This window comes from Oncorhynchus mykiss, chromosome 8 (assembly GCF_013265735.2).
Source record: "Oncorhynchus mykiss isolate Arlee chromosome 8, USDA_OmykA_1.1, whole genome shotgun sequence".
In the NCBI taxonomy this organism is placed as follows: Eukaryota; Metazoa; Chordata; class Actinopteri; order Salmoniformes; family Salmonidae; genus Oncorhynchus; species Oncorhynchus mykiss.
The window spans coordinates 27,902,810-27,918,189 of NC_048572.1; the positions used below are offsets into that span (position 1 = coordinate 27,902,810).

Below are 15,380 nucleotides of genomic sequence, written 5' to 3' on the forward strand. Positions count from 1 at the left end.
GGGCGCCTGTATCTTTGTAGTGACTTGGTGTATTGATACACCATACAAAAGTGTAATTACTAACTTCACAATGCTCAAACATTCAATGTCTGGACACTGGTCTTACACATAATGAACATTTTATGATTCTAATTCCCACGTAGGCAGGAAATTAGAGTAAATACATTTTACCTCAACTATGGCGTGGGGTTGGAGTCAATTCCATTTGAATTCAGTCAATTCAGGAGATGAATGAGAAAGTGACATTTTAAATTCTTAAATCGACATTTCAATTAACTTTCAGAATTTATATGAAAATAACCCCAACTCTCATTTACATACAATTCCATGTGCAACTTAACAAATGCTTGGCAGCTAACTCTAAACTCGCCACTGGAGCCAAGGTTACTGAATGGGTGAGTGACGGTTATAAAGCAATAAGGTGAGACAGGCTTTGCTTAATTAAGGGCTTGAGGTAGTGTTATGTCAAGAAATATGATCCCATAAGGGCCCTTTTTTTTTTTTTTTAATACAGTGTGGCTAAAGAAACTGCGAGTTTAAATAGGAAACTGGATCTGGTGAACTCATACCCCCTATATACCATAAAAAACAGACTTCAATTTGAGTTTTCATAAGTACCTTTCACTGATATCCTTTCTACTGTATAAAAGGAGCTTGAAGAAGATGAAAAGACATTCAGCAACTCTTGGTAGTACAATGGCAGATTTGGCTGGTTTTTGTTAAAACCAATGCGTTTCAGCAAATGTCATGGAATTAATTAATTAAAGGTGTTGAAAAGCACAGTTTTGAGTCCTCATCATCGGCTTCAGGGCAAATCTGGGTCTGTTTTGTAGAGCAGTGCTGCTCTGTGGGGACAGTTGTTCTCTGTGGGTGTGGTGTCACACCAAGGATATATGCCCAGTATCTTATATAAAGTAAGTGAGAGATAGTGTCACCTAGATCTAGCTAAGTCCTTGGCAAACTGTGTAGCTGTCCCACCAAGGCTTAATATTTCCCTGCAGTCCCTATTCCAGTGCCTATTCCAAGCTATGGCCCACTTTATACAGAGCAACTGGCATACTAGGCAATATAACCAATCATAGACCTCCTTTTATTTGAATCATTGCACATCCTGAGGGCGACCATTTTGAATCTATTTTCATGTTCACTCTGTTGGTAATGTTTAGAAATTGGATCAAAATTGTAAAAGTAGCAGAGATGCTACTCTGGAACTTTGATAAGCCCATAGAGTTTATGTTCAACAATATATATATATATATATATATATATATATATAAAAAATGCAAGATAAAAAAGAATTGATATAATATAATTCAATATCATGTTTACATTTTTCAATAACCACCAAAAACTCTGAAATCTCCATCCCTAACTACAACATTTTCAGACAAGATAGAACGGCCAAAGGGGGCGGTGTTGCAATCTACTGCAGAGATAGCCTGCAGAGTTCTGTCCCACTATCCAGATCTGTACCCAAACAATTTGAACTCCTACTTTTAAAAGTCCAACTCTCTAAAAACAAGTCTCTCACCGTTGCCGCCTGCTATAGACCACCCTCTGCCCCCAGCTGTGCTCTGGACACCATCTGATTTCCCCCCCATCTATCAGAACTCATGCTGCTAGGTGACCTAAACTGGAACATGCTTAACACCCCAGCCATCCTAAAATCTAAGCTTGATGCCCTCAATCTCACACAAATTATCAATGAACCTACCAGGTACCACCCCAAAGCAATAAACACGGGCACCCTCATAGATATCATCCTAACCAACTTGCCCACTAAATACACCTCTGCTGTTTTCAACCAAGATCTCAGCGATCACTGCCTCATTGCCTGCATCCATAATGGGTCAGCTGTCAAACAACCTCCACTCATCACTGTCAAACGCTCCCTGAAACACTTTAGTGAGCAGGCCTTTCTAATCTACCTGGCCCGGGTATCCTGGAAGGATATTGACCTCATCCCATCAGTAGAGGATGCCTGGTTATTTTATTTAAATGCCTTCCTCACCATCTCAAATAAGCATGCCCTATTCAAGAATTTTAGAACCAGGCACAGATATAGCCCTTGGTTCTCTCCAGACCTGACTGCCCTTAACCAACACAAAAACATCCTATGGCGTTCTGCATTAGCATCGAACAGCCCCTGTGATATGCAACTTTTCAGGAAAGTTAGAAACCAATATACACAGGCAGTTAGAAAAGCCAAGGTTAGCTTATTCAAGCAAAAATTTGCTTCCTGCAACACAAACTCAAAAAAGTTCCGGGACACTGTAAAGTCCATGGAGAATAAGAACACCCCCTCCCAGCTGCCCACTGCACTGAGGATAGGAAACTCTGTCCACTATAATTGAGAATTTCAATAAGCATTTCTCTACGGCTGGCCATGCTTTCCACCTGGCTAGCCCTACCCCGGTCAACAGCGCTGTACCCCCCACAGCAACTCGCCCAAGCCTTCCCCATTTCTCCTTCTCCCTAATCCAGTCAGCTGATGTTCTGAAAGAACTGCAAAATCTGGACCCCTACAAATCAGCCGGGGTAGACAATCTGGACCCTTTCTTTCTAAAATGATCTGCCGAAATTGTTGCAACCCCTATTACTAGCCTGTTCAACCTCTCTTTCGTGTCTTCTGAGATTCCCAAAGATTGGAAAGCAGCTGCGGTCATCACCCCTCTTCAAAGGTGGGGACACTCTTGACCCAAACTGCTCAGACCTATATCTATCCTACCCTGCCTTTCTAAGGTCTTCGAAAGCCAAGTCAACAAACAGATTACCGACCATTTCGAATCCCACCACCCCTTCTCCGCTATACAATCTGGTTTCAGAGCTGGTCATGGGTGCTCCTCAGCCACGCTCAAGGTCCTAAACGATATCTTAACCGCCATCGATAAGAAACAATACTGTGCAGCCGTATTCATTGACCTGGCCAAGGCTTACGACTCTGTCAATCACCACATTCTCATCGGCAGAAATCATCGCCTTGATTTCTCAAATGATTGCCTCGCCTGGTTCACCAACTACTTATCTGATATTCAGTGTGTCAAATCGGAGGGCCTGTTGTCCGGGACTCTGGCAGTCTCTATGGGGGTGCCACGGGGTTACATTTTTGGGCCGACTCTCTTCTCTGTATACATCAATGATGTCGCTCTTGCTGCTGGTGAATCTCTGATCCACCTCTACGCAGACGACACCATTCTGTATACTTCTGGCCCTTCTTTGGACACTGTGTAACAACCCTCCAGACGAGCTTCAATGCCATACACTCTCCTTCCGATCGCTGCCTGCACCTGCCCGCCCGTCCAGCATCACTACTCTGGACGGTTCTGACTTAGAATATGTGGACAACTACAAATACCTAGGTGTCTGGTTAGACTGTAAACTCTCCTTCCAGACTCACATCAAACATCTCCAATCCAAAGTTAAATCTAGAATTGGCTTCCTATTTCGCAACAAAGCATCCTTCACTCATGCTGCCAAACATACCCTCGTAAAACTGACCATCCTACCGATCCTCGACTTCGGCGATGTCATTTACAAGACCCTGCCACATACGTCTCATGTCTGAGCCGTTGAATTGCGACTCCACCTTGTCCCTGTACTGGTATTTTGCTTGTTCGATTGCCTTGCGGAGGGAATAACTACACTGTTTACATTCAACCATATTTCCAGACCTCTTTCCATGGTTAAATGTGGTGTATGGCGCTTTCAGTTTTGCGTGAATACCGCCATCCATCCACAGTTTCCATCCTTCCATGGCGAGGGGCAGTCATTGCACTAACGCTAGTTAGCAATTGCACTAATGATAGATAGCAACTTCCTTCAAACTACATACAGAGACATAAAAACATTTGACTCTGGGGAAGTCGATAAAGGGCTTAATTACTAAAATCTTGAACTATAGCTTTAAGTACTATGTAAAAACATGTTATACAATGTTGTTACTAATGTAATTACATTGTTGCTACACAGGTTAAGAGCAACTTAATGTAAAGTGTTACCACTTGATGATAAAGAAATAAGAACAGTAGTTCAATTCGAAAGCTTCTCTAATAACAACCCAACAGAGATAAATACTAGTCTGGTATCTAATCTGTCATTGTCAAGCCAAACATGAGTAACAAGTAACAAGGACTTGGCATGATAGCACAAACAGACAGCACTCAGGCTAGATAAATACTAGCCTATGATAACAATTTCCACAGTGGTTTATTGATATCATCGGATTGACCTACTGCGGTTTTCTACTGTGCTATCTTTTATCACAATAGACATGATTGTAAATATTGGTCTGATATACACTAAGTATACAAAACATTAAGAGCACCTGCTCTTTCCATGACAAAGACTGACCAGGTGAATCCAGGTGAAAGCTATGATCCCTTATTGATTTCACTTGTTAAATCCACTTCAAATTAGTGTAGATGAAGGGGAGGAAACAGGTTTTAAAGAACGATTTTTAAGCCTTGAGAAATGGATTGTGTACGTGTGCCATTCAGAGGGTGAATGGGTAAGAAAATATTTAAGTGCCTTTGAACGGGGTATGGTAGTACAGTAGGTGCCAGGTGCACCGGTTTGTGTCAAGAACTGCAACACTGCTGGGTTTTTCAAGCTCAACAGTTTTCCCTATGTATCAAGAATGGTCCACCACCCAAAGGACATCCAACCAACTTGACACAACTGTGGGAAGCATTCAAGTCAACATGGGCCAGCGTCCCAGTGGAACGCTTTCGACACCTTGTAGATTTCATGCCCCAATGAATTGTGTCTGTTCTGAGGGCAAAAGGGTGGGGTGCAACTCAATATTAGGAAGGTGTTCCTAATGTTTGGTACACCCAGTGTACATATCATATACATTTTGCTCCAAGCAACATTAGCACCGAAGCAGACATTTCAAGGAAGCCATTCACAACAAAGAATAATGCAGTTTCAATGAAGAATGAACCCCAGGATATGCTTCATATTACACTGGAATTTAAATTGATCTGGAAGTCACTATTTCATTGTAACTGCATGGATAATATAATGTGTGTGTGTCAAACTTTGATTAGCGAGTGTGATGAATGGTAATGGGTTGAGAAGGATCTTCAAACAATAGCAGAGTAGTGTAAGTCTACTGGGCGGCTGAGTGCCAACTCTGGACTGGCTGACCTGAGTTGCCTCCCAAATGACATCCTATTTCGGATATAATGCACTGATTTTGACCCCTATGGATTGACAACTCAAATCGCTCAACAAAAAAAAGAAAAAAGGGCTTTCTAATTAGCCTTCTTACCTAATGACAGCTTATAGCTGTAACAAAACAATACCTTTACATTCAATATTGTTTAGACAATCAAATAGTTTAATTGAAACTTAAATAAACCATTTCCAGAATCGAATATAGGCTGCAAAAATAAATTTATTTAGTAGGCTTTCACCAGCTGCACCGGTTTAAACATGATATAGCCTGCATAGCCTATGGTCTAAATCATGGGTTTCAAACATCTGGCCCACGGGTGGTTTGAGTAAAAATAAAATTTAAAAAAATAAACGTTTTGTATTTAAAAAAATAAAATAATGGGGGTGTGTGGGACGAGCTCAATATCCTAAAAATCAATAAAACCAAATCGAACTGTGTAGAAATGATAATGGACCATTCATAAAGTGTCTTGACTGTGTCCAGCTCGCTAATAATCACCAAAATTAAAGCTAGACAGACAGTAAAGGCGCATCGAAAATAAAAATGTAACTGACACTCTTTGTGTTAATGAAGGAAAGCCTGAATTAACGTAATAACTAACTGATAATAAACTGAATTAGTCTATCGTAAACAAAGAATCCATCTACCGGGTTGTTGACTTTGTCCACAATGACTCGTAAATCCTTCCAAACCAAACCGGGGCTTTCACTTGTGCAGGACCTGTTTCCAAGACGGTGTATTTCATAACATTTATTTTTACTTATCTGGTTACGTTAGGCTAGCCAGGGAAAGTAGTCTAAACTTGACAACGTATTCTCACGTGGGGGGATGAAACATATGTTCTAGCACTACACAAATAATCGACAGTTCCTTTATCCATTGCATGTACTGTACTGTATGTCTGCCCCACCGCACACAGAATGGGATTCACAACACAATGCAACACAACAAGCTCCAGGGTTTGTAAAAAAATATTATCTTGATTTAAAACATTTCCAACCTTCAATATAATTGCTCTGAACCACGAACTGACCCGTGGGTTGAAATAATTTTTTCATTACACCCACCAAATAATTTTTCTATAGGTCAATCGGGAGGAAACGCAGATATCTGACCAGATACAGGACTCTACTGTACTGAACTATACTCTACAATTGGGGCGGCAGGGTAGCCTAGTGGTTAGAAGGTTGGACTAGTAACCTAAAGGTTGAAAGTTCAAATCCCCGAGCTGACAACAAATCTGTTGTTCTGCCCCTGAACAGGCAGTTAACCCACTAGGCCGTCATTTTTCTTAACTGACCTGCCTAGTTAAATAAAAGGTTAAAAAAAAAAAAAATTAAAATCATGGACTTGTCGTCTATGTTTTGGCCAAATCAAGTCCGGTCCAAAAAACAACCTCCTTAGACGTTGAAATCAAGACCGGGGCAGACGACCCGGTCAATGTATTTTCCAACGTCCATGGACGTGGGCGTCGAACTGTGCTCACTGGGTATCAATTGCCAACCATTAAACGATGATGAATAGCCTACTATCAGTGGCATTGATGTAGCCTATTCTTGATTAAGCTTCCTCTGCATGCCACTGTTTAGAATTTATAATAGACAATAACAAGACCACAAGATCTGCCAGGCAAAATACCATTGTCTGAAATTGTATTAAGTATAAGCTGCTTACTTCTGGACCCGTCCGTTTTTAAACCCCTTCCAAACGATTCCATTTTGTAGCTCCGTGGCCCTCTGTTGGAAAACCGGGGAAACTGGCCTGGGAACAGGACAAACAGTTGAAGCCCAACCCCCCCTCTCCCTACCGTTTACCAGTCCTCCGGATTTTAACATGGCTCCTGGCTGCGAACAAGCGTCCAGTAACCGAACCTGAACGTTTTTCTCTGTCAATCGACCCTCCCGCATTTCAATCAGGTAAAGATTTATTAACTGTTCGGTCGTGGGGTTTCCCACGACTGGAAATGTTGCTGAATCGAACGCTATAGTTGGCATCACTTCGACTGTACAGCCTGTGCGATTAGGGGAAGACATTTCAGCAGATATTTTCTGTGTAGCCTACTTCGTCTTCTTAAAAATGCACCGTTTCGAGAGCAACATTTTGGGCTCATATAACTTGAAATTGTGTACATTGTGTCTAACTGAAAGACTGGCGATTGCATCTCACAATTGTATCCAAATATTTCAATATAATTTACATAATTGTGCAAGCACTTCGCTTCATTTGTTACATGGAACGCAATTAAAAACGGCGTCCGTTTGGCGAGCCATGTCCCGCACTGTCAGCAAATTAATTGTTTCTCAAGTAGGCTTTTGCACCTTGAATATGCTATAGCTCGATATGCTCTATAAAACACACATGATATATATGTCTGTTCAATCCAGTTTTCGTGGAGCGTGTTTTGGTTCATAATTCGTAGTTTAAGTAACTTTGTGCAGTAAACTATTCATGTGGCGTACAAACCAGATGGATTTCATAGTAGGCTACAATGTAGAATATATCATACGCTATCTATGAACCAAAATCACAAACGGGGCCTCTTCTGATATAAATATGCCTGAAATGAACCATATTGCTCCCATTTATGTGGGCAATTTAAGTAGTGACGAGAACGTTACGGTAAGGGTTAACTCTCTTGCTCGGATCTTCGCCATGTAATATTGTACAGATCAACTGTGGGAGGCGCATGCGGAATACTGACGTGCAAAGGCATCAGGGAATCTGATTTGTCAAACTCGAACTGGGCGCCCGCCCTCGATACACAAAACTACAGTACATACAGTCATAAGAGTAGAATGATTGTTGGCACAGGGATGGATCACGTACCATTTGGATAATGATTTGAACTCGCGTCCGCCTGGATATCTAATAATTGTGACAACATCGTCGCCGCAGTGGAGTTATGCAACATTGTAACAATTTGCAACAGTTCGCCCTTTGTGCAACGTGGATGTGATTATTTTAGAGGGGATACATTGTCGCTTAAAAGGAGGACGCTATGAGAGATTAAATTGTAACCGCTTCGGATGTAATTCCGCTGGACTGACACCTTGATGTTGCTGTGCAAATATTTTCAGGGTGCGTAGGGGTTTTGTTTGATTGTACATAGACCTACGACCGATGACAGAGGGTATCGGTTTATAAACGTGTTACATTATGTGGAATTATTTTTTTTAAATCTGAACTGTTATACATTACTTATTTGCACTTTAAATGCACGTCGCCTTGTCCAAAGGTTGATAGGTGGATTTGTTTTCTGATGCCAGAACCCCCAGATTGCCTGTATGGCCGAATCATGAAGTTTTTTACATTTTTGCTTTTGCTTCCAGAAACTTTAAAAAGGACTAAAAAGAGTGGGAAGCAGTCCGGCAAGCTGCCAGTATGCTATGAAATCGTGACTTTGTCCGTGAAGAAGAAGATGGCTGCAGAACTGTACCCTGCCAGTTTAAACACCAACCTCCCTAACAGCAACGGCGCGGTAGTGACTGCAGCCAGCAAGAAAAACATCGTTCAGGTCACCCAAGCTGTGACCGTGCCGACTACGACTGCCACTCAGCAAAATATCAACAACAACAACGTCGAGACTACCAGTTGGCAGTCCACTCACCCGACATTGCGAGAAAGGTATGTCAAGCTTCAGTTCTCGTTCTATTTTATAATGCAAATATTATATTATGCAAAACCTTGCGTAGTGATTGCCCCTCCGTGATTAAATATGTCATCGATTTAACGTGGCATGATACATTATATCTTATTTCGCTTCTTTCAGGAATGCCTTGATGTTCAATAAAGAACATATGGCCGATGTTCATTTCATTGTGGGTCCCCCTGGTGAATCACAGAAAGTTCCAGCGCATAAAGTAAGTGCGCTTTTCTTCTGCGCCACAGTCTCAGCGTGTTGGCTCTGTAGATTAGAAGTCTGAAGCAGTCATGTAGGCATATGTATAGTAGTAGCCTACCATGCTTTTCCTGCCATTGTGGCCCATTGGACACTGGATTTTCTATTTGTTTTAGGAATTACATTAAACTGTCATATAATTTACATTTAAGTAAATATAAGCACAACAACTGTGTAATGTGCACATGCTTTATTAAGAATGTATCCCATCTTGCCAAACAATATGCATAACCATATTGAAATAACCCACTTTCCCTCTTGTGTTTACAGTATGTTTTGGCTGTGGGCAGCTCTGTTTTTGGTGCCATGTTTTATGGAGACCTGGCAGAAGGGGAGTCTGAGATTCACATCCCAGACGTGGAGCCTGCTGCTTTTTTAATTCTGTTAAAGTGAGTAACACATCTCTGTGTAAGACTTGCTAATGCATTTCAGTCCTTTTTGTCAGCAAAGTTGCCATGCTTTTGTCATATAGCCAATATATAGGGGCGGCAAGTAGCCTAGAGGTTTGAGAGGCAGGCCTGCAATCTGAGGTTCGCTGGTTTGAATCCAACGTTTCCTATTTAGTGCCCATCAGCAAGGAACGTAACCCTTTAACTTCCTTTAAACCCCTTGGTGTGATTGTTTGATTTCAGGGGGTTGGGTTGGACAATAAAGTATTTTTTCATGTATTGCTGTGGTTGGGGTCAATGTCATTTACATTCAGGATATTCATTGAATTGGCTCATTGAAATGGATTTGGTCCCCAACCCTGATCGATTGGATGTTTAGCAATCATTCTATCATACATTGTGATGGTGGATGTGGTTATAATGGCTAAAATCCTCACTCCCCCCCCCCCCCCCCCCCCTTCCAGGTATATGTACAGCGACGAGATTGAACTGGAGGCGGACACGGTGCTGGCCACTCTGTACGCCGCCAAGAAGTACATTGTGCCTGCCTTGGCCAAGGCCTGCGTCACTTTCCTGGAGACCAGCCTGGAGGCCAAGAACGCCTGTGTGCTGCTCTCTCAGAGCCGCCTCTTTGAGGAGCCAGAGCTGACACAGCGCTGCTGGGAGGTGATCGACGCCCAGGCTGAGCTAGCCCTCCGCTCCGAGGGCTTCTGTGAGATCGACCTGCAAACCCTGGAGATCATCCTGCGCCGTGAGACGCTGAACACGCGTGAGGCAGTGGTCTTCCAGGCAGTGCTGGAGTGGGCGGTGGCTGAGTGCCGGCGCCAGTGCCTGGGTGCCACGGCACGGAACAAGCGAGCGGTGCTGGGCAAGGTACTGTACCTGGTGCGCCTCCCCACCATGACTCTGGAGGAGTTTGCTGACGGCGCGGCACAGTCGGACGTGCTCACCCTGGAGGAGACGCACGACATCTTCCTGTGGTACACGGCGGCCAACAAGCCCAAGCTGGAGTTCCCGCTGGCTCAGCGGACAGGCCTGACGCCGCAGCGGTGCCATCGCTTCCAGTCATCGGCCTACCGGAGCAACCAGTGGCGATACCGGGGCCGCTGCGACAGCATCCAGTTTGCCGTAGACAAGCGTATCTTCATTGCCGGCCTGGGCCTGTATGGCTCGAGCGGCGGCAAGGCTGAGTACAGTGTCAAGATTGAACTGAAGCGGCAGGGTGCCACACTGGCGCAGAACCTCACCATGTTCGTGTCGGACGGCTCCAGCAGCACATTCTCAGTGTGGTTCGAGCACCCGGTTCAAGTGGAACAGGACACCTTCTACACGGTCAGCGTCGTGCTGGACGGCAACGAGCTGAGCTACTTTGGGCAGGAGGGCATGACTGAGGTGCAGTGTGGAAAAGTGACATTCCAGTACCAGTGCTCCTCGGACAGTACCAATGGGACGGGCGTGCAGGGGGGGCAGATCCCCGAACTGGTCTTCTATGCATGAACCCTAGGGTTGGTTTGTAACACATCCCCTCCCCTGCGTGGAAGTGCATTCTACCACTGGATTCGTTGAACATGCTGGGGATTATTAGAGGGTCCAAAAGCAAAAGAGTTCCTTTGCCTTCTTCAACAATGTAGCAGCAGTGAGAAATTATGTAAATGAAAACATGCCTGTTAGTCCTTTGACAAAATGTTTGAGTGATGGAATGCTCTTTAAATTTTTATTTATTGAGATAAAGATAAAACCTATGATTTTAACTATTGAGCGCTGTGGCATGCAGCCTGGTGTAAATATTACAGAGAAGTTGTATTATTGCACTCCTACTGGGCCACTCCCTGTTAGCGTGTTGTTTTTTGTAAATAACTTGAGGCTAATTTGTTTACAGCTTGAGGTTGGCTGACAAATGACATGTCTTGTATTTAGTGCGCAGCTTAATGGAACTGCAGAACATAAAGAAAACGTTTTTGTGACTCAAACTCAAAGGTGTTGATACTTGTTCTTTGGTAACACGCCCTGAGATTACATGACAGAGTATACTGTTAGACGATGAGAGAATTAGGGGTCACCAGGGAACCATTTTCTTACATAACATCTCCACCTCTTCCAATAGCAAAATGATGCATACCATGTAGTCTGGAGTTTGAAATACTCAGTCATGTATTTTTTGACACAAAATGAGGCGTAATGGAATTATGACTCTTTATTATGCTGCAGCAAACTCAATTTCGAATAGGCCGACAACCTCATATAGTGAAATGTTAAAGAACTAACAGTAAAATCATGTTTCGGCTTGCCACTTGTGCCTTTTTAGGAGGGTTTGATCACCAATTTAAACTTGAAAGGCAAATGACCTTCGCACAACCCTGACAAATCACAACGGATTCATACGTTTCTCTCACGCTGTGCTTTCAAGTGTTCCACAGGACAACATAATCGCTCTGTAATCAAAACAGAATAATTTGCATAAATTGCAGAGGCGACGAAGCGACTCGCAGTGCCCTTTTTTCCTGTTTCAACCAAAGCTTTTTACTCACATCTCCAACATATTCAGGGGACTGTCTGGCTCATCTTTCTGGTTGGGTGCCACCTCTCAAAGTTGTTAAGTGAAATTGGGAGATGGATTTGAATTCAATCCATTGAAATGTGCTTGCAGTGCTTTCATCATTCTAATGAGGGGTAAACACTAGAGCAAGTTGGAGATGGTAGAATGGCAGACTTTCTGCTGACAGGCAGCTGGATAGGAATTACCTAGCAGGGAAGACATACTGACATGCAACTCAGGGCCCATATTCACAGTCTCCGAGTGCTGCTGACCTAGGATCAGTTTTGAATTTTCGCCAATATGAATTTATGGACAGGGGGAACATATTAGGGTAGCCTAGCCGTTAAGAGCGTTGGGCCAGTAACCGAAAGGCCGCTTATTCGAATCTCTGAGCCGACAAGGTGAAAAATCTTTAGGTGTGCCCTTGAGCAAAGTACACATTTTTCCAGGTTCGCGGTTGATAATGGCTGACCCTGACCCTGGGATATGCAAGAAACACATTTCCAATTCATGCATATAATACATGTGTGAAATAGGAAATGTATTATTATTATAGATCAGCACTCCTCTGGGTCTGTATTCAAAGAGCATATCAGAGTAGGAGTTCTGCTGATATAGGATCAGTTTTTCCTTTTAGACCATAATGAATAAGATTATATAATTCTTGGAGGGATTTATTTTAGTTTTTTGTTCCTTTTTTGTACTTTTTTTTAACCCCTTTTCCTCCCCAATTTCGTGATATCCAATTTGTAGTTACAGTCTTGTCCCATCGCTGTAACCTCCGTACGGACTCGGAAGAGGCAAAGGTCGAGAGCCAAACACGACCCTGCCAAGCCGCAGTGCTTCTTGACACACTGCTCGCTTAACCCGGAAGCCGGCCACACCAATGTGTCGGATGAAACACCGTACCACGGGCGACCATGTCAGCTTTCATGCGCCTGGCCTGCCACAGGAGTCGCTAAAGAGCGATGGGACAAGGACATCCCGGCCGGCCAAACCCTCGCCTAACCCAGGCGACACTGTGCGCCGCCTCATGGGTCTCCCGGTCGCAGCTGGCTGCGACACAGCCCGGTATCGATCCCGGATCTGTAGTGACACCGCTAGCACTGCGATGCAGCGCCTTAGACCTCTGCGCCACCCGGGAGGCTCTTCTTGGAGGGATTTTAAGTCTATTAATCCCAGGTTGTGTACTTGGATGATTACCTCGTTTACTCTCTGTACCCCTCTCATTACATTAGTCAGATGAGAACGAAGCAGAGATGTTGATTTTTTACGGGAGGGGAGGGGATGGGAGGCGGGCATAAAATGACTGCATAGCAAGTTGTCAAAACACTTGAAAGGTATGGGGACACAGTGCCCCCACTGGTCAAATTGCAAAATGAGGTACAGCACTTGTCTTCACAATGTGTATGCTATTCAAATGGAAAAGTCTTAAGAGAGATCCTTGGGACGTCCAACTCTTGACTTCATCCCAATGAAGTTGACATTTAAAATGGTTAGGGTTCAGGGTAGGGATGTCCCAAGGGTGCAACGGCTGCTGGCATATGTAAAAGTGCAAACACTCATATGGTCTGCATATTTCTTGGCAGGGTGATTCCAAAGACTGTACAGTATGAAGATAGGCAGAAACTGCTTCGCCAATAGAAATCCCCGATCACACTTGACATTGGCGAGCTAAGCTCATGCGCAGAAACACTTTATCGGGTAAAACGGTCGTCTCGTGCCGAACTGCGCATGTGCAGACCGGCAAATCAAACACACTCCTATATAAAGTTGTTTTTGACTAAAAAGTTTGTCACAAAATGAAGTTAGAGTAATAACATGTTCATCCTACTTGAATCTAGGTTGTGCCTTTTAGATTTCGAGAAACAGCTATGGAAGAATTTTTCACTTCTCTCCTTGACTTCTCATACCCCAAACCCCGGCCTGGTCTTCTTGGTCTGCTTCGTAAGCGTTCCCGGAAGTCTCTTGATGTTGGGCCTCGGGGTTTAGAAACTGTGGTGATTCACTGTGATGTGTCCAATCCTTCAATAGTTTTTCCCTTTCTAGAAGATGACTCATCTATCTGTTATCCAGTCTTCCATCAGTGGCCATAATTGAAATGAACTAAATATGGAAGGTATTGTTGGTCACTTAAAGTGTAGGGACATAAAATAGCCTTTTAGCTTTCAGATGGTTTGTTAAAGATAGAAAGAAAACAATGAGTGAGATACATTTACAATCGGCAAGGATTGGATAGCTGTAACAAACAAGCCAAAGTTCCACCCAGCCTATCAGCAGTGAAGCAAGTACCATATTGCTTATACCTATCCAATCCCTTTCAGATCTGACCAAGTACTCACTGGCCAGGTTGGAGGGCTATGGATCGATTTTGGAATTCAGCCCTTGAGCTAAAATAAGGAGTAAGGTGACGTTGCCCCTAGACAATGATCTTGGGTCAGTTTTAAATTTTCCAAACTAATGGTTAAGGCTAGGATAGTGGAAGTGGAAGCTGATCCTAGATCTTACCTATTGCTGGGGAGTTGATGCAGAGCTCTCGAGCCAGCAGGAGGAAGGTCTTCCCTAGGATGTACACGTTCACCTGTAAAGCGGAGGAGAGTTGGGCTCTGTTCCAAAACTTTAAGAACGCATCTTTCCTGCCTGCCTACCTTGAAATTCCTGATCGGATTGGTGAAAGCCATGTTATTTAACTGTTTCCCACACCTGTCAATTTGTGTTAGATCTGTTATTACATCAATGAAAGAATGCACATCCTTCCCGCCTCCCGTCCTTGAAGAAATCCCTGATCTGACGTGGCTGGATTGGTGAAAGCTATGTGTTAGAACCGTTTCTTAGACCTATTGATTTGTGCTAGATCAGTGATTATGTCAAGGAACGGAGGAAGGAAGGCTGTTTTTAAAGTATTCAAACAAGGCCTTGGCCCCTGTTCCAAAACTTTAGAAACATATCCTTCCTTCCTTGAGGTAATTAATTATCTGTACCTACATGGGTAGATAAGTGAAGGCAATGTTTCCAATTACTTTGTCCAATCAAACCTAGGCAGATCAGTGATTTCTTCAAGGAAGGAAGATTGCTTTGCTGTCAGCTAATTATCATTTAAAGCTTAATAGTTGCAGTCATATGAAAGTTAATTCAATTTCAAAGCAGCACAATTGAGGAATTGTATATGGAACTGGAGTAGGTAGAGAAAGTATGTTTATATTGTGTTCATAGATGTAAAGTGTGTAGGGGGGTGAAGAGCACATTACTCAAAACCCTTCCACCCTGTGCCTTAGCCCCCAGTGTCATGAGAAGTTGCCCCAACTCTGTACATACTGATCTAAGGTCAATTTTGTATTCCCCGGCTAATGGTTAAGGTTAGGCTATGGGGTGCATCAG

The 15,380-nt window shown here is 43.4% G+C and overlaps 2 protein-coding genes across 6 annotated transcripts in view; one reads left to right on the plus strand and one right to left on the minus strand.

Annotated features, from left to right (window-relative positions):
* The window catches only part of brf1b (BRF1 RNA polymerase III transcription initiation factor subunit b), a 127,301-nt gene that overhangs the window by 78,660 nt on the left and 33,261 nt on the right, over positions 1-15,380 (minus strand). For all 3 annotated transcript variants that reach the window (XM_021612195.2, XM_036985214.1, XM_036985215.1), the window contains one exon: positions 14,511-14,583. In XM_021612195.2, the coding sequence (XP_021467870.2) occupies positions 14,511-14,583 (73 nt within the window). The remainder of the gene's footprint in view (positions 1-14,510; positions 14,584-15,380) is intronic.
* Positions 6,896-11,754, plus strand: btbd6b (BTB (POZ) domain containing 6b). 3 transcript variants are annotated; one of them, XM_036985218.1, is made up of 5 exons: positions 6,896-7,095; positions 8,509-8,803; positions 8,949-9,039; positions 9,348-9,466; positions 9,931-11,754. In XM_036985218.1, the coding sequence occupies exons 2-5, from the start codon at positions 8,598-8,600 to the stop codon at positions 10,961-10,963; spliced, it is 1,449 nt and encodes a 482-aa protein (XP_036841113.1). In that variant the 5' UTR covers positions 6,896-7,095; positions 8,509-8,597; the 3' UTR covers positions 10,964-11,754. The 3 variants fall into 3 exon arrangements, with proteins under 3 accessions (XP_036841113.1, XP_036841112.1, XP_036841111.1); XM_036985217.1 differs by lacking the exon at positions 6,896-7,095 and adding an exon at positions 7,122-8,257; XM_036985216.1 differs by lacking the exon at positions 6,896-7,095 and having other exon boundaries at positions 7,122-8,803.